The following is a 19,542-nucleotide window of genomic DNA, read 5'->3' as shown; positions in this document are numbered from 1 at the left end:
GTGCATTTCAGTAGCCTTGGACCTTTCATACGGGGACTTCGAAACTCCTAACAAACAAAGAAGACCATATACTGGCGGTGCATTTTAGTAGCCATAGACCTGTCATACGGGGACTCCAAGACTCCTAACAAACAGAGAAAACCATATACTGGTGGTGCATTTCAGTAGCCTTGGACCTTTCATACGGGGACTTCGAAACTCCTAACAAACAAAGAAGACCATATACTGGCGGTGCATTTTAGTAGCCATAGACCTGTCATACGGGGACTCCAAGACTCCTAACAAACAGAGAAAACCATATACTGGTGGTGCATTTCAGTAGCCTTGGACCTTTCATACGGGGACTTCGAAACTCCTAACAAACAAAGAAGACCATATACTGGCGGTGCATTTTAGTAGCCATAGACCTGTCATACGGTGACTTCAAGACTCCTAACAAACAGAGAAAACCATATACTGGTGGTGCATTTCAGTAGCCTTGGACCTGTCATACGGGGACATCGAAACTCCTAACAAACAAAGAAGACCATATACTGGCGGTGCATTTTAGTAGCCATAGACCTGTCATACGGGGACTTCGAGACTCCTAACAAACAGAGAAAACCATATACTGGTGGTGCATTTCAGTAGCCTTGGACCTGTCATACGGGGACATCGAAACTCCTAACAAACAAAGAAGACCATATACTGGTGGTGCATTTTAGTAGCCATAGACCTGTCATACGGGGACTTCAGGACTCCTAACAAACAGAGAAAACCATATACTGGTGGTGCATTTCAGTAGCCTTGGACCTGTCATACGGGGACTTCGAGACTCTGAACAAACAGAGAAGACCATATACTGGTGGTGAATTTCAGTAGCCATGGACCTGTCATACGGGGACTTCGAGACTCCTAACAAACAGAGAAGACCATATACTGCTGGTGCATTTCAGTAGCCATAGACCTGTCATACGGGGACTTCGAGACTCCTAACAAACAGAGAAAACCATATACTGGTGGTGCATTTCAGTAGCCTTGGACCTGTCATACGGGGACTTCGAGACTCTGAACAAACAGAGAAGACCATATACTGGTGGTGCATTTCAGTAGCCTTGGACCTGTCATACGGGGACTTCGAAACTCCTAACAAACAAAGAAGACCATATACTGGTGGTGCATTTTAGTAGCCATAGACCTGTCATACGGGGACTTCAAGACTCCTAACAAACAGAGAAAACCATATACTGGTGGTGCATTTCAGTAGCCTTGGACCTGTCATACGGGGACTTCGAGACTCCTAACTAACGGGGAAGAGCCATGTAATCTCTGTCCTTCAGAATCTTACTGATGCTCCTCAAAGTCTATGATATGATGGTAGATTTTGTTTAGTCTATTGGGTTTAAAGTCGTTTGAAATGCTAAGGTCATATAACGTGCGTATATGCCGACTTTAGAGTAAAACCATGATGCCGTAAGCACCGAATACAGTATTCCATCCGGATATATTATACTAACAACCAACACCTTCACCGCAACCCAATCAAATCTGAACGTCAAGCAGAGAGCAGCAAGTACCAGCGAGTTTGGTTTGTCATGTACAGAACCCATAATTTAACCGTCCATCGCTTTGGTGAACGCTCCACACCATGGCTAGAAAACAAGGAGAGAAGATATAAATATCCTATACATTTGAATAGGTGCAGCAGTTTTAATTTTGTCACTTTTGTGTTTCCAAGCGGAGGGCACAAAGGCAAACCCCCCAATTTCGCAGGGGTTCTTACATTAGTCGCCTCTTACGAATCATGAAGAGGGTAACATCAGGTGTATTCAGACTGCAGGACCATCATACTCGACATAAATAACAATTGACTCTCTCTTGATGGACACTTCAACAATTAAAGTTGTATGATTTACCTAAATCTACGAAAAGCGAGGTAAAGTAATACTGTACTTTTAACATTATATAAGTCATTCCTCCTAATCATTTAATTACACCTGAAACCACATGTAAGAATACAAGAAAATTAATTATGAAAATAGTTTAGCAGTCAAGGAATGTGGGGGCGAGGTACTGCCAACGAGTGTGGTCAATGGCTGGATGGTGATCATGGGTGCCCACTGCACGTTACGATAGAATCTACATTAGTATGTGATTTTGAAATAACCTCAGCATTTGCTATCTACCTTAATCTAACAGATGATATAGTCCTCATTGTGACATTAGAACAATAAGAATAGGTAAGGTGATGTAAAAACAGGGCCCAGATGAGTCTTGACCGTTCACCTGACGGAGAATTTTGCTATGTTATAGCAAAATGTAGATGATGACACAACACTGATGGTGGACAACTATACTGTTTATGTTGAAGCGGAGTCAGAGGTGTTTGTGTATCACCTTAACATGTTACGCTTATTTGTTGGTGAAACTAGTGGAGGACGAATGGCTTTAAAAGAGAAAATCACAAACGAAATAGGCCTATATATGACCACGGACTTAGATAACAATCTAATTCCGTGATAGGACTGAAAATCGTCAAAAAACTTATCATCAGAGGCTACTTCAGATGCAGGGTTAGGACAACTGTTACACCCATGCATCCGCTACTTATGTATTATTAGTAGTATGTGTATGATGTCAGACGATACATTTAACACGTGTATCATGAAACTCGCCTTCCTTCCTCCCTGCTCGAGTCTCTCTCTGGCTCTGTTTAGTATTTCTTTATTTTGTATTTTAAAACAGTTTCTAATTTATCAGCAGAGTACGTGTTTCCGCATTGGTCTTCGAATTCTACCTATAAAGCGTCGTAACAATAAAACGTTTATCAAAACAGCAAGAGCTGCATTATTGAGTTACTACGACGAAACGTGTTGGGTTATTATCCAATCCGGATCCTAGTTCCGTTCCCGGTGTTTGCTCCGCCCATTAGTTGATTACTGTAAATGTCAATAAGCCTCGGTCATGTCAGTGTATTCGAGGTTTGTGTATCGGAGCTAGCACAACAAAATGACCCCTCGATGTGTGTACCTCGGATGTATCGTCGTGTTTGGATTAATGACATGTCCTGCTGCATATTTCAACATGTATCTTGACTCGGCGGAGACGTTTAGACTTCTAGGTAAGTCATGAACAGAAGTTTGCTGCAGATGCAAACATAATGTCGGGCATTTTGTTTTAGAGATGTGGGCTACTTGTATGTGTGTTGTGTTGTTTACGCCGGTTTTTTGGTGATATTGGCCACTGAGATAGTAGTCCCATTCAAACACCACTACAAGATATCAATTTAATACTATGCATTATTAACAGATACTTGTTTGTTGGGTTTTAACTCGCTAATGATGCCGACAAGAACGGAACAGTGGAATACACATCATGTGTATTGCCCTAGATTTTCATGGCAGCGAAAGTTTCCTGCCTTCTAGTATTAGTCACCTAGAGAAATTCCAAATCGTGTACTTCATTCTTCTGTCTCCTCGTTCTCAAATGCTATCAACATAACACCACACCCGTTTCAATATTTGGAAGTGACCGAAATATTAAGATAAACCGGTTACAAGTAGGAGCTGAAATTTGACACACTGCAAAAAACACACACGTGTGATTTCACACATATCCCAACACACGTGGTTACAGACTGTTATCGTGCTGATGGGTAGTATCAGCAATAATTGGAAATCTGTAATTAAATCATTACAAAGATTGGTGTCTAAATTAAAGGTATACACATTAATAAACATTTGATGTTGTCATTTTTGATGTCAAAGACTCAGGCTGTGCAATTCATTTTTCAAAAGTAACAGAGTATTGATGTTCATATTTTGATTTAATGTAAAAAGTCAATTTTAATTGATGTCATGTGACGGTATGTCATACACCACTGGCCTTGCTCACCTAAACATACAACATGATGAAAAATAAATGTGTAACATTAACATCTTGAAAAATCAGATTAAGAGAAATCAGGGACGTATAGTATTGTAATTATACTCTATCAAAATATTGTTATAAATTATATCTTTCTGATAAAATCAGCATTCTCAAAATGGTCCTATTATCTTGTACAGGCCCAGATATGACAGTTATTTGAAAATAAATACATGTAATTTAAAATTAACATTTTGAAAAAATTAGATCAGATTAAAGAAAAGTGTATACGCTATCAAAATATTGTTTGAAATATATAATTTAGGATTATGATAAGATAAAAATTCTGAAAACGAATGTTTTGCGTTTAGTCCCCTTATGTTGAGTACGCCTCCAGATAAACATATGACAGTTATACTTTAAGTGTTTGTTTTAGCTCACCACGTTTTAGTATCAGTATGGCAGGTAAGACCTCTGACCCGTAAGAAGTGTGCTTGAATCAATTGACTCATCCTCTCTGGATTATTATTTTTATTGAACTTGGGCAGGGCTACTCCTTCATATGTTTTATGAAATAGATATTTTGATGCACGGAAATTACTGAACACACTAGATTAGGCTGTATATAAATATGTGTAAATTAATTGCCAATAAATTAGAATCAACTGATCAGTCTTCTGTTTCATGAAGCATCTTCATTTCCCCTATAGCAAAGTAAAGATCCGTCTTAACCTCATTTAAATGCTGATAAATCTTGGACCAATGCCGGGGTCTACTAAATTTTTAAATATGTTGAGTCCAGTGAAAATTTTGTATAGAAGTAGAAGTTTTCTAAATCTGCCTCTTGGCTACTGATAGATCTTTAAATTTATACAACATTAAACTTAAACTGTCAAAGGCAAAATTTTAAGTTTCTGTAATGTACAAGTTTATATTTATTCTTAGCTCTTAGGTAAATCACTTAATGTTTTTTCTTTTATAATTTCAACAACATGTTGTGATCTGTCGTTGAATTCATTTGTATTTCATTGGTAATCAAATAGTTAATAATAGGTGATGGTTAATCTTGAAATTTAAGAGTTTAGCATACGTATATATTTATAAAAGCAGCATATGTATTGTATTGTAAAATATGTCCTGTCTGGGGTTTAAAATAAAATAACCAACGTAGTATAAAAGCCTGACTGCTGATTACCGTTGTTTGTGAGACCATCAGTACTGGGATTATTGTTCACTGTGTGAATTAATTAGGCCTGGAGTTCTGTGTCCTTGTGTTTTAATGGCTGTATAAAGGTTGAACTGTCATGATACTATTATATAAAGCTTAATTCATTTAAGGTTTAAATGCTCTGTTAAAGAACAACTTCAGGCACTGATATTTTCTTAATTATTAAAATAGCAAATTAATTGAGATGCATTCTTGGATTTCACCACCAGAAATAAACCATTAAACCTGGAAATCCCCTCCCAGTAAATTTGACTTGATTTGTCTTCAGGTTTTAAACGAAGCTTAATATAGCTGGACCGAGTCTTAATGGTTATAATAGGGATGAAAAGGTTAACTTATATCCAGAAAAGTAGTTGACCGTATTAGGAACTATTTAATTTTGTACTAAACTAGATTTGTATGATGATCGATTCGAGGGAATACATTCAAGGTCTTTGATCACTGCAGTGAAAATACAAAGTTTATCATGATATTAAAATTATATGTGACATGTGATTGTGACGGGCCATCCTATCAAAAGTCCTAACACAGGCTTTATTTGAAGGATCTCTGGCAAACAATTGTCATATAGGGAAATGTAATTAGGCTTAACAGAAAAACTTGTATTGTTTGTTTCCTGTTACATGTCTGAAAAAAATTTGGGTAGGTAGCTATTAAATTCTATTTTCACTTTTTATAAGGTATTATATAAGACAGTAATCTGTACTTTTAACAGCGCTTCCTTCAAGATTGCCAAAATATTAGGGTATAAAGCACAAAATATTGGGGTAGGTTGGGTAACCGGAAGCAAACAAAATTGAATTTTTGGTCTTTACAGAAAATTAAATGGTTTTCCACTGGCTATCTTTTATATTTCACTCATCGTAATGGAAGTTCAGCTGATCAATATTAAATCAGAAGATAGTTTTATACTCTTAATCAGTAAATACTACTAATAAAAACTAGATTTTTTTGGTAAAATATTTGGAATAGGATTATATAATTTCTGGAAGTTGTCCAATTGGTTTTGTAAACAAGAAAAGTTCACCCACCAAACTGGCAGTGTACTAATGTATTGGATGTCTGATGAAATAGTGACCATGTATTGCAGTCTGTCAAAATGATGCATCACTTTATTGATGGGGAAATATGATCAACTGGTAAGTGGGATGAAGAGAAATGATTCTGCTGCAGTGAGAAAATAGTTTTCCAAACACAAGAGAAGTTGTTTGAGGAAAAATATGTCTAATTATAGGCGCTCATTTGCTCCTGATGCCTTTATTAGTACGACATCTCTGAGGAGGACACTGAGTTTGGATGCCGTCTAGAGATTCTTGATCTACGCCATACTAATATATATATATATATAGTTGCTGTGCAATTTGTTAACAAGTTGAGAAGTTCTGTTGTAGCATGTGTCTATGATGTGATGAAATATACGGGACTGCCTAAGTCTCCCTTGGGAGTTAAATCCCTGAGGTCTCACAAGAATCTGTGCCAGTTTCTTATTCTGTCTAATTATATATAAAACACCCTAATCTAAATTGGGTGCCTTCAACATCCAACTCTATATCTCAGGGGTTCAGTTAATTGATTATGACAGACATATATCTTATCATTTATACCAGGAACATGAACACACCATTTCACCACCCTGGCCTATTATGATTAGTCACTATATGAGCATTGGGTATACAGTAATCATGCTGTTTTAATTTGTGCATTTTAGTCTTATAAATGATCCTTAGAATTTTTTTATTTTTTTATAAAGGTTAAAAAACAACTTGTTTCAAACTATTGTAAAATCACAGATCATGAGATGGGTACAAAACTATTGTCACAACAGTAGGTTTGTCCTTCCATAGCGTTTGTCAGAGCTAGTAATATAACAGGACGTTTTACTGTATACATGGCTAGCTTAAGGTCCTTCTGACATTGTCAGTCTGTGAACAGGTACTGTGTGGAGACCTATCCTGTTCTTTGTAAACTACACAAATGGTATGGTCCTTCATGCTAATTTCTTTGTCAGAGATCTTTTTTTGTTGTGTCACCTTGATTGATAAAGTGCGGCAGTATAATACTGTTACAGTTTCTGGTATTATACTGTCGTGAACTAAAGTATGTTATCTGAAGTACTCGACACTCAGCCTCTGACTAAAGGCCACCCTGAGACTACTCAGACTAGGAAAGGCTACGTCCACATTACAATATATTCATTTCTCTGACAATGCATTTATGCTGCTCTATAATTCAGGTGGTCTATATGTGTACAAAAATGGGGCTTTGAAAGAATAGAGAACCACCAGGTCATCTGGCCTGTCATAAAAACAACGTAATTTTATTCTATAGTACAACTCCTAACAGAATTGCTGTTGAAATAAGTATGATTATGATGAATGACTTCCTTTAAACAAAAAATGAGATAATTGCACAATAAAGAACCATTTTTTTTTTCAAACTTGACACTTTAATAGAACAGACAATTTTTAATAACAAATCTGACTTAATTTCATGCAGTCCCTCCACAGTTAAGAGTAAGACATATGATATTTAAATTGCAGCAATTTAGAAATGAGTTATGGATGCATTGTACATTTATTGGAATTGGACAACAGTGGTTAAGTTACACTTTATGTGAAGTTGTCTTTGTACCAGCTATGTTACCAGTTCTGTTTGTTTGATGTATACAAGTATTGACAATACAAGTTGGTGTTTTTTAATGTTAAAATTTGAATATTTTATTTACAAAAATAAAGCTGGGGATAATTGTCCTTTAAGGCTTTTGCTTGCTTCAATTTTATCTTATTTATAGCTTAAAACAAGTTTTGTATTCATGACCTTAATATCATACATATATGTATAATAAACTCGGCCCACAGGAGGGTTGATTTAGTTTTGTTCAGGAAATGATTTATCACAGTTTAATTTCAGTGGCAATAGTATGTGCTGTATGTATATGTACCTAGTACTCATTGAAAAATATCTACGGATATGATATTGTGGCCCCTGTGAGGGGAAATACATTTTGTGAGTTATTCCTCGTTGTAGATTTATAATTTTATTTAGTTACCTATATATATGTCACAATCTTCAAGCTACATATATGTCTACAACATGAAAGTTTAATACACCAGTAGACACTTAAATTAACAATTATTTAATCAGGAATGTTATTTTTTTTTCGAATTTTTCGAAACAGGTGGTTAAAGGATGCTACATGTAGATCTGTTTGGTTACCAAAAATGTTTGCTATTTTTCAATCAAACTTTGACATATTTTTGGTGAAAACTAACAAGGCTTTATAACACTGTACGTACACACATGCTCTTCATACTTGATGGGGTCCTGGTAATTATATTACTACAGATCATTAACTAATTTGTCTTTATAATCAATGAATTGATAATTGTTCCAAGATACAAATCTGTTAATTGGTTCTAAATATTTAAACAGCACAATATCCTAGTTGAGATTTTGTCAACAGATTAACAGACAAAGCGTTACGTATTTTGGTCATATTTTTGTTTGATCATTCTATGAGTCGAGATTGAAGGATATAGTTTTGTTAAAAATAACGCGAGCTTTAAAATAGTGTTTTTAAACACAACAGGTAGATCATGTTTTTCAAGCTCAAAAACATGGAAACAGAGATTAAAAATAAAAAAAAAATATGGCTTAATTATTTTATATGAGGTGTGAAGTTTGGCAAGAGAAGGGAGTTGTTTTATTTGTTTGAATTGATGACTATAACATATTGTCACTTTATAATTATACTTACGCACCAGAGAAACATTTGCTATCCCTGGGTAAAGTTGAGACCTCAGGAACTATATTGTTACTTTATAATTAATTATTACACTTACGCACCAAAGAAACAATTGCTATCCCTGGGTAATGTTCAGACCTCAGGAACTAGTGCTGTAGCACCACATACAATCAAAATCGTCACAGCCTCAACAAGTCGTGTTCAAAAAGAACACGCCTACAAACCGAACGGTTGTTTCAGCGTGTCACTCACTGCATCTGGCTCGTCGATTGGTCGATAGAATGTTTGAGGTCGGTGTCATCCTTGATTCTAAAAGCAGTGTACAACATTGTATCTTTTCAAAGACTTGTTGTTTGCGCGTTATGCACCGTTCTATGATATTAATTTTCAGTGCAGCGGCCTGTATGGACAGCTTTCAAGCATTTATAATGTTCTTCGTTTTGCCCTCTTGTAATCAGAAATACCAAAATGTGGATAAGTACACATTCAATGAAACATTCAAGTCATGACACATGGTTTGAAACATGTACATGTAATGTAAATTTTACATTTCCATATATACGTCACGTGTATGCTTAATCGTAAGTTGATAATACGCGCAAACAACAAGTTTTAGAAAAAGATACAATGTTTTGAAACTGGGACAACCTCAAACGTTTTATCGACCAATCGACGAGCCAGATGCTGTGAGTGACACGCTGAAACAACCGTTCGGTTTGTGGGCGTGTTCTTTTTGAACACGTCTTGTTGACGCCGTGACGATTTTGATTGTATTCCTTGTACATTTTATACAATAGAGCAACACTAATTCTTTATAGATAATCTAGCCAACTCCATTACCAGTAGATAATCCACCCACCTTCGATTCTCTCCTAGAAGATAAGATAATCCAGCCACTTTCCTTCCCAATATATAATCAGCCACCTCCATTCCCAGTAGATATTTCAGCCAGCATCATCCCAAATAGATGATTCAGCCATCGTCATTCTTAAAAGATAATAGAGTAATTCATTCTCAGCAGATAATCAAGATTCCAGGCACCGCTATTCACTGAAGATAGTTCTCCCCTGCCCCCCCCTCCATTCCCCGTAGATAATTATATAATTAAGCCATCTTCATTCCCAGTAGATAATTAAGCCACCTTCATTCCCATTAGATATCCAGCCACCTTCAATCCCAGTAGAATATTAAAGCCATCTTCATTCCCAGTAGAATATTAAAGCCACCTTCATTCCCAGTAGAATATTAAAACCATCTTCATTCCCAGTAGAATATTAAAACCATCTTCATTTCCAGTAGATAATTAAGCCACCTTCATTCCCAGTAGAATATTAAAGCCACCTTCATTCCCAGTAGAATATTAAAGCCACCTTCATTCCCAGTAGATAATTAAGCCACCTTCATCCCCAGTAGAATATTAAAGCCATCTTCGTTCCCAGTCGATAATTAATAGATAATTAAGCCACCTTCATTCCCAGTAGAATATTAAAGCCATCCTCATTCTCAGTAGATTAAGCCATTCTTATTCCTAGTAGATAATTAAGCCACCTTCATTCCCAGTAGTAGCTGCGTGCAGAAGTTGAAGTTCAAAAAACCCATATGTTTTGCCTATTTAGGAATTATAAGTGACAGGGCTCAGTGTCAGAATTGGTATTTTTGAAAGAAAAAAAAATTGGATAGTTAGGATTTGGATTAGTAGTGTCTGGATAATGGAACAACCAGATTAGTGTCTTCATATAGCGGGAGAACCAGGTAGAGGATTTGGATCAGGTGGAGCAATAATTATACGATTAGTTGTGGCTGGACAAACCATATTGATGCTTGACTTAGATCATGACCATCTGGACAGTGTCTTGACCGCTACTGTTGATATATTAGTTAAGAGCTTAAGGGGTTGTGTGCAAGAGTGGAAAATCAGCAGAAAGTGAAATTTAAAAAGAATGCCCACAGCTTGTAAATGATATATATTCTGCAGTGATTTTACGAAATTTTTATCTTTTAGTTACATTTGTAATTATGTAAATCTTATTATGTTGTATTCTGCTCATTTGATATTAATTACCGGGGAGTACAATTTTAGCTCTGAATTAAACGAAGGAGCAGCAAAGAAATATTCTAAAATTATTTGCAATGTGAATTTATGATTTAAGCTTGTCATTAATTATGTATAATGTCTATGTTTACAAACAAAATACAGTTTTTAAGTCGATAGCTAGGTTCAAGTCAAAATTAATTGTTTTCCTTAAACCTAGTATTGCATTATATATATACAATATCGTAGTTTTACTTTTTACACAAACAATGTACATATTAATCGTGTCGCAACGTTTCAAGACCGACTGGTGCCTTTGTCAAGCTATGAGTTTTAATTGAGATTGGTACTGATAGAATGGGATCACTGAAGGGGTATACTCAGGTTATGTACTTGTATCAAACTTGTGGGGAAACATAATTTAAAGTTTCACCCATGCTTTGAATGTTGATAAGAAGATTATAAAGTATTTGATATTTATACATATATACCATATGGTAATCGTGTCTTGAAAAGGAAATTTGTTACAGAGAAAACGACTAAGAAAACTCTCTTGGGAACACCATTTATTCTTAAAGTGTGTACATACAGAGATTTGAATTTTAATATAAAGTTTGATTGAAAATCAAATCCTTTTTATATCAGCATCAGCATTGGACTATAAGCTGTTATTTTTCATTTTATCATAATCTCCTTCTGTAATTGGTATATAATAAAAACATGAAAATGTTTAATTTCAGTGAGAAATACACGCTGTGTTACAGCAGTGTAATGTATGTTTGGGCATGAATCGATCAAGTGCCATATATGTTCATTCTGTAACCGTCAAAAGAAGGCCAAGATCAATTTTGAATTTTCAAATACCAAATGAAAAATAGTAAGAAAATCTTTTCCTAGTAGGAGGTGATACGATGTAGCTAATAAGCTGAACCAGTGAAAAAGAATAAAAGATTAAAATGTAAGGAACAAAATGTAAAGCTCTCTTATGATTATACGACCCAAGTTTGTTTGACATAAAAAATGTTAGGAAATGTCAATTCAGAAATCAGGTAGGTATAATGCTATGTAATTTTTACTAATTTTTCAAGTGATTTGTGTTTAAATTGTGTGAATTCAAAATTTAAATGATAGAATTTTTTTAGATTGAAAGTATATTTTCTTTAAGTGCCGAAGGTTTGCCGTAACCTTGTAACATATGCTGTAGCTGGGTTTTATGGCATGTTTGCAGTAGAATACCAGTTGATGAGAGATTATTGCAGATACAGATTTAATTACAATTTATTTTCAATGTTGTTTGGATTTATAGGCGCGTCTACCTTTCTGCATTTGCTACTTTCAACAAACTGCGGACACTTTGACATGTATTTAAAATCTTTTGTCCTCAAGCTCTATTACCTCTGACGAGTCTGAACTGGACAAACTGGTTAAATACTTTGTTTGGGTCTCTGTATCATTATTTGCTGCCTTACTTCTTACATGTACATATATGCGTCAAGTTATTATTTTGAACACAACTGAATCTGACAATGAAGAGTTTACCTCCCAGAATGCTAAATGCTCTACAGAAAGTAATACATGAAAACTGTTGCTTTATTACATAATTCCCAAACAAGACAAGTCTTTCAAATTTCTTTCTCCCCATATCTCTTTTGTACTGGTCAATTAGTTAAGAATTGAGAGATCTCCGAACATTTCGTGGAGTTGGTTTTCAAAAGCTTTGACCTCTTCTCTCTGTTTAATATAATAATTATCCAACACAAACAACGGTTACATATATATATATATCCAGGTGACTGAGGCACTGATTGGTAAATATCCCTTCCAATGCCTGTTCAGAAATTGGAAATGAACTTGTACTTATTCTTTGATACCTGTGGTTCCTGTATGATGTTATTAGTATGCTTGTTTTGTCCCAGGAGTGTACAATTTCATATTTTGAATACTATCCAGCTCGCTGCTGGCATTCTTTTTCTCAAAAATCTACTATCTTGACCACTGCTATTTTGATAGTACACATGTATAGATTTGAAAGTTCATTAGCCCTGACGTAAATTTACTCAGTCATGGGCGCTGCATGCAGTGGGCTTGTGAAATTGTGCACCCCATATAGTCCTTTATGCCATAATCCGTAATGACAGTTTTAATCTCAGAGAGTTTAATTCTGCCAAGGTTGCATTGTCAGTAAAAAAAATTTCATAAATTGTGGCCATCACAAAAAACCAATATCAGCATGGAACAGCTCCAGGTTGCTGTGATTAGGCCTACATACCAAGCTCTCCTCATTTCACTCATTACCGTCTCTCTGTTATGTTGGTATTGCCATAAGCTTATTGTGGAAGGCTCAGAGAACATACAGCCAAAGACATGGACCTGTGTGCCAACATTTCCCTGTTAATCTACCAGGCACTATCACTTGTTTTGTTTACTTGTGTAATAAAGATATATATATGTCTGTTCTGGGAACGGAGAAAGGAAGGATGGACAGATCACAGAATGTGGTTAGTGTAATAATAGAGTGGAAGGTATGTAAGACGGAGACGGATCAACACACAAAATGAGAGAGAGAGACAGACAGGTAATTAGTTAGTAGCTAATAACAGCCGAGTTATTGTGAAGTCATATCCAGCCTGACAACAAGTAAGAGACAACACCAAAATGAAATTGATTGGTAAAAGGTAAATACTGTATACATATGTAACAGAGGATTTTTTTTCAATGTCTCTGCTAGGAGTCGAACCCCGGACCTCTGGTTTACTAGTCTTACACTACCCAATGAGCTTAGGAGAAATTCTCCCTAGCCAAGTTGATAGAAAGTGGCTATTATTTACCAGAGTGACACATATGATCCCCCATCCAGGAACGAACGTGTCCTAAGTTTTCCAAGGGACACAGCGATTCTTGTAAAAGTATTGCTGAGTATATTTGTAAAGATTACCTGCGTCCCTTACAACGTGGGTGCTTATGTAACAGAGGTCAGTATGTTTTTTCAGGGTGACATATATATATATCGTGTATCAGTACACAGAAAATTGTTCAGATATTATGTTATTATAAAAACTATTCATGTAACTAAATGGTATTGACCAATTTCCCGTAGATATTCAAAATTTTTGACAAGTTAATTTAATGGTGGACATGTGTACATCAGAAAAATTTAAGACAGAAATAAAAAATGAGAAGTTTGGGAGGGAAAGAGATAAATTAGTCTCCTGGGCTAAATGTAATCATTAATGGTTCCATTGAACTCAACACATATTCATTCTGCGCATGCACTGATCTCCAATATCTTGTTCAGGTTTCATAAAAATCACAATGATTTGGAAGCATTTGGAGAGACTTATAGCCAAATACTGTTTCCAATATGTTACCATTTTCAATGTTAACACAAATTTGACTTAATGACATAATTTGTTACATTACAAAAAAAGTTGGTTTGAGCACAAAATCCATGTTTGAGCAAATTGAGAACAGTTTCATAAATATGGGCCCTGGCTTACGGCTGGAGAGATGATGGTATACATCATATTGAGGGTATACTGGTACACAATAGTGATGAAGAAGGGTTGTTAGGAGGTATAGATGATTTATACCCCTGCGGCCTTGAGCTACAAGGCTGCTCCCCATTAACCCCCTTACTTTGTCATTGATGGGAGTGGGTGTAAGTACTACACTACTGTTAACAACTTTGCTGGATAACGTACTACAGTAAATGCAAACTTTGGTTTATTGCTTTGGTTGCATGTTTATTATTCTGTTTATTGTTGTTCTGAATTAAGAAAAAAAGAATTTGCTGTATTTGTATGGAAGTCTATTTGAAAGAGTTATTACATATGTACCATGGTCACAGCTTATCATGGAACAGTTGTTTTGAGGTCCCTTTCTACAGAATAACATTCCCTATGTACTGTATGTACATCATATCTCACAAAGCATTGTGCTGAATTACAGTTCTTCAGAATTGGAAAATTTGAAAACAGATCGGGCGGAAAATGCAAACTCTACAAGGACGATCAGCCTCAGGACCTACACATGCGCAATGCTTATCCAAAGTGTTATCAATGCTGCCGTCGAGCATCTAGAAACTAGAATGCACTGCAACAAAATGGGAGAATACCTGGAAAAGGGAAATTATCCTGAGCCAGGAAAAGTCTTTATTTATTTTGTGTTGCTTGTTTTTTTTTTATGGTTTTGGTAGTTATATAATTATAAACATAATTACATATTGTATCTGCCAATATTTCAGTACATGTATGTTTGTTTTTTCGGGGGATATGGTTACACAATGTGGAGAGTTCTGTAGAGTTGTAGATAGTAATCAGATATTTTGAAGGGAAGTAAACCGGTTATGCAAGACAATTAAGATGTCTTTGGATCATGAAAAAACAATAAAAATCTTCAGTTGAATTAAGATGTGTCTATATCTTAATTTAAAGAGAGCTAAACAAAAATTGAAAAAGCTGTCTGCACTAGAATGTACAAGATAGATCCCTTTACTTCAGAAACATAAAAAAATACTGTAACTGAGAGAAAAAAATACCAGGAAGATATGAAGAAACTGAGAAAAAAACATGAGTAACGAAAAAAACGTCTGGCATCCTAATTTGTACACAGCTTGCAGACAAGTCAGAGGATGGTTATACAGGATCGTAGATATACACACCGAAAACTGATTCATCATGTTTCTCCTTGAGTTTTAAGATCTGTCAATATGCTGTGAGGCTGCTAATGACAGAAAATCATTGGAGTTGAAAACTATATTCACAGCAATTTGTTTCCTGACAAAAACATTATATATCTCGGGTTTGGTTTGCTTAGATTCATCTCATATTGATTTGTCTTTAGAGAGGGGAGTGAGACCTTGAGAGATAATACATCAGATCCTGAGGAAGGGAGGGGAGATTGAGGGATGAGACACTAATCAGACCCGAGGAGACTATCAGAGGGACATACGGAGGAGGAATTTAGAGGGTTATATCATATCTTATAGATATTCTGTTACGTTTCCTTTGGTAAATTATTTCCTAGCTGTCAAGTCTTCCATTTTTATCCCCAAATCTGTCATCTATAAAAGATCAAAAAAAAAATCTCAGATTTTTTGGTATATATATATATATTATTGGAAATCCATGTCATGGAATATGCTTGAAAAAAGCTGTGTTGCATACTGTCATGTAAAATAAGATTTCGTTTCAATTCTTACTGATAGCGATATTTATGGCTGCTTGGTATTATGAACCAAATTTTTAAAGCACCACTAAAACTGCAAGCATGCATTTTTTCGAAATTGACTGACTTCTCCTCTAAGACTTATCTTGCTTTTTTAATTTTCGCTATTCCATTTGATATCTTATGAGATTCATCCACGTCAGTGTGAACCGGTTTTAATGGTGGCCAGATTTTAATTCATAACAAACATTCGCACCATTGTATGTCACACCATGGGAATGTTCCCTTACATCCTAGGCTTTTAACTTTCAGATATAACCTGACGTGGAGTTCTGGTTTGTCCCTATCTTTAGACTTACCATAACACCATTTCCATATCTACAATTTTAATGCAAGGACCATCTTATCGCACCAAATGTGATGCTTTCATACTTGATAGATTTAATTTAATCAGATTTATGGGAAAACATGGGATACTATCAGCGACTTAGCCACTGTTGAAGAAAAACCAGCAAAAGTTAGAACCAATGTTTTTGTTAGATTTCAGCAAAATTTCTTACTTAACGACATAGGTAAGGTCTTTCATGATAATTTTGATAACGAATGGATGTTGAAATGGGTAAAAAGTTTTCTATTTGGGTGCAAACATAATGAACAATTTTATGACATTAAGAATTTCAAAAAACTTTGCAAATCTTTTAACAAATCTATTTCTGACATGGTTGCAGCCATTTGCTAAAACGACTGGTGTATTAGAAAGCCATATGGCCAGTAAATCAGTGACTACATCGTGATAATGTAAGTGTTGAAATTTTAAAGGAAAGTATGATACAAACTACCCAGTAATTACCCTCTAGGAACGTTAAAATATAAGTATTGTATTGACTAACACTAAGTAAGGGTATTACAAAACAGGTTCGATATGTATACAGTAACATTGTTTTACCGTATGGTCAAGCCAGATCACTTTGCACAGAAAAGTCCGGGAAACCTGCAGGTGCTTAATACATACATGAACAACTCAGTTTTTAAAAGTTTTGTGAAGATTTAGAGACTTTGTGTTGTTGTTTGAAGTGTTTGAGGAGATCCAGGGCCCCAGGGAGGTATGTGACCCCCAAGGGAGTTAAATATAGGTCCTCCTGGAGCTGTATAAATCTGTAATACGGTCATCTTGCAGCATTGGTAGATTTATGAAATCAGCGACATGCATACAATTGTTGTCTTCATCCTAATGACAAACCGATTTTGTTTATCATTTGAAATTGATTGAATCTGGCTGGTCATTTAATAAATGTAAGTATACATATTTATGTCAATGTACAAATGTTTTCATTTTGCATTAAAATAATATAACTGTCAAGCTTAAAATGCTTTTGAGTTTGAGAACATAAGGCTTTCTTCAGTAAGTAAAGGTTTGTCTGTAAAAGTAGACAAAAGATTATCTCTGCATGATGGGGTTTATAGTTGACAGTCAGTCTTAAACTTATCTCAGTTGAACATATTTGACAAATTGCTCATAGCCCTTAAAATAGTAGTGGTATTTTCTGTCTAGGGGTGCAAATATGATCGGGTAATCCCCCCCCCCCCCCCCCCCCAAACTCCCTTTCCCAATAGAAAAAAGGCATCATTAATGGACTTCAAAATTACAATCAGGGTTTTACACCTGATCAGAGGGGCAGATGGGAGGAGCAATGTAAAGCTAACGATACTTGGTGAAACAGTGTTTTACACCTGATCATGCAGCTGTGAGGAACAATGTAAAACTAACGATACTTTGTGGATAAGGGTTTTATGCTTGATCAGATGGAAGGAGCATTGTAAACCTACCAATACTTAATGGAACAGTGTTTTATACCTGATCAGCCAGGAGGAGCAATGTAAGGCTAGCAATACTTCGTGGAACAGGGTTTTACACCTGATCAGCCAGGAGGAGCAATGTAAAGCTAACTACATTGTGGAACAGGGTTTTACACCTGATCAGTCAGAGGAGCAGCAATGTAAAGCTAACAATACTTGGTGGAACAGTGTTTTACACCTGATCATGCAGCTGTGTGGAGCAATGTAAGGCTAACGATACTTGGTGGATAAGGGTTTTATGTTTGATCAGATGGAAGGAGCAATGTAAAGTTAACAATAGTTCGTAGAACAGTGTTGTATACCTGATCAGCCAGGAGGAGCAATGTAAAGCTAACTACATTGTGGAACAGGGTTTTACACCAGATCAGTCAGAGGAGGAGCAATGTAAAGCTAACAATACTTGGTGGAACAGTGTTTTACACCTGATCATGCAGCTGTGTGGAGCAATGTAAGGCTAACGATACTTGGTGGATAAGGGTTTTATGTTTGATCAGATGGAAGGAGCAATGTAAAGTTAACAATAGTTCGTAGAACAGTGTTGTATACCTGATCAGCCAGGAGGAGCAATGTAAAGCTTATTACTTTGTGGAACAGGGTTTTACACCTGATCAGCCAGAGGAGCAGCAATGTAAAGCTAACAATACTTGGTGGAACAGGGTTTTACACCTGATCAGCCAGAGGAGCAATGTGCTCACTCATGTCTAAGCATAATCAATGGTTGCAGCCTTTTCTTCCCCTTCCTCTGGCATTTTTACTCTTAAAATATTCAAACTGACATTTCTGCCTGGAGTCTGATCTGCCTTTACTGTATTAGCTATATTTGTATATATATTCAGTTAAATGCAGAGTTTTCCCAAATTTGGCATACTGTATTCTGAGTCCTTTGTACAGAATAATTGATGCCTCGGTTTCCAACTGCTTTGCTGGCAGTTCTGATGTAGTTGGGATAAACAGTATATGTGGCAGTACGTAGGTATGTTCTTGTACCCAAACCTACATAGACTGGCTCAACCAGCCCATACCTTTTTATGAATTAGAATTTCTCGGCTGTATGTCACGACTAGCTTATCTCCACCTAGTGTGAGAATCAGACAAGATTTTTTCCCCTAAATAATTCAATATTCTAGAGTTGGGGGGTGGGGGGAGGGGTCTCATCCAGATCTATACAACAATTCCACCTCTAACACTGTCAGCATCTGTACTTGTACAAGTTTTATTTTGCATTTACTATATGTACAAAGAGGAGGGAGATGGTTAAAGCTTAATTGTTTCTGTTAGGATAAGATTTCTTAATTGACACGTGAAATGGACATGTTTTGTTGTGGACTGTTATATTTTGTTACATTCTGTTATGTATGAGGGTTCTATTTCTTGGTTCTGTATGTTGATTAAACTGGTCACGGTTTTAGAACTGTTTTACTAATTGCATTGCAATCCAATCATATATATGTCGATACAGTATCTATATTGGTGTATATGGTATTTAACAGTGATTAATGGTTAGATTTCATGACAAGGCACATATATGTAATCTTACCTCCAGACTTTACACAATTTAACTCACTCTGACCCGCGGTAAGGCTTTGATATATATATATCAAACAATCTGCTTGTCACTGAGAAATCCAAAAATAAAATCAATCATTCTATTAAACCTCTTGGAAACAT

General features: G+C 35.8%; 1 protein-coding gene across 2 annotated transcripts in view; it reads left to right on the top strand.

Moving 5' to 3' along the window:
- The first annotated feature begins 2,936 nt into the window (after positions 1-2,936).
- LOC110465328 (tyrosine-protein kinase RYK-like) overlaps positions 2,937-19,542 on the top strand; it is a 69,985-nt gene continuing 53,379 nt past the window's right edge. The window contains exon 1 of one of the 2 annotated variants that reach the window (XM_021521064.1): positions 2,937-3,100. In XM_021521064.1, coding sequence (XP_021376739.1) covers positions 2,989-3,100 — 112 coding nt within the window. In that variant the 5' untranslated portion in view covers positions 2,937-2,988. Of the gene's footprint in view, positions 3,101-6,129; positions 6,214-19,542 lie in introns of those variants that run through there. The other variant, XM_021521065.1, reaches the window with a different exon arrangement.

This window comes from Mizuhopecten yessoensis, unplaced genomic scaffold, assembly GCF_002113885.1.
Source record: "Mizuhopecten yessoensis strain PY_sf001 unplaced genomic scaffold, ASM211388v2 scaffold11069, whole genome shotgun sequence".
Classification (NCBI taxonomy): Eukaryota; Metazoa; Mollusca; class Bivalvia; order Pectinida; family Pectinidae; genus Mizuhopecten; species Mizuhopecten yessoensis.
This window is presented reverse-complemented; position numbering and strand designations above follow the sequence as displayed.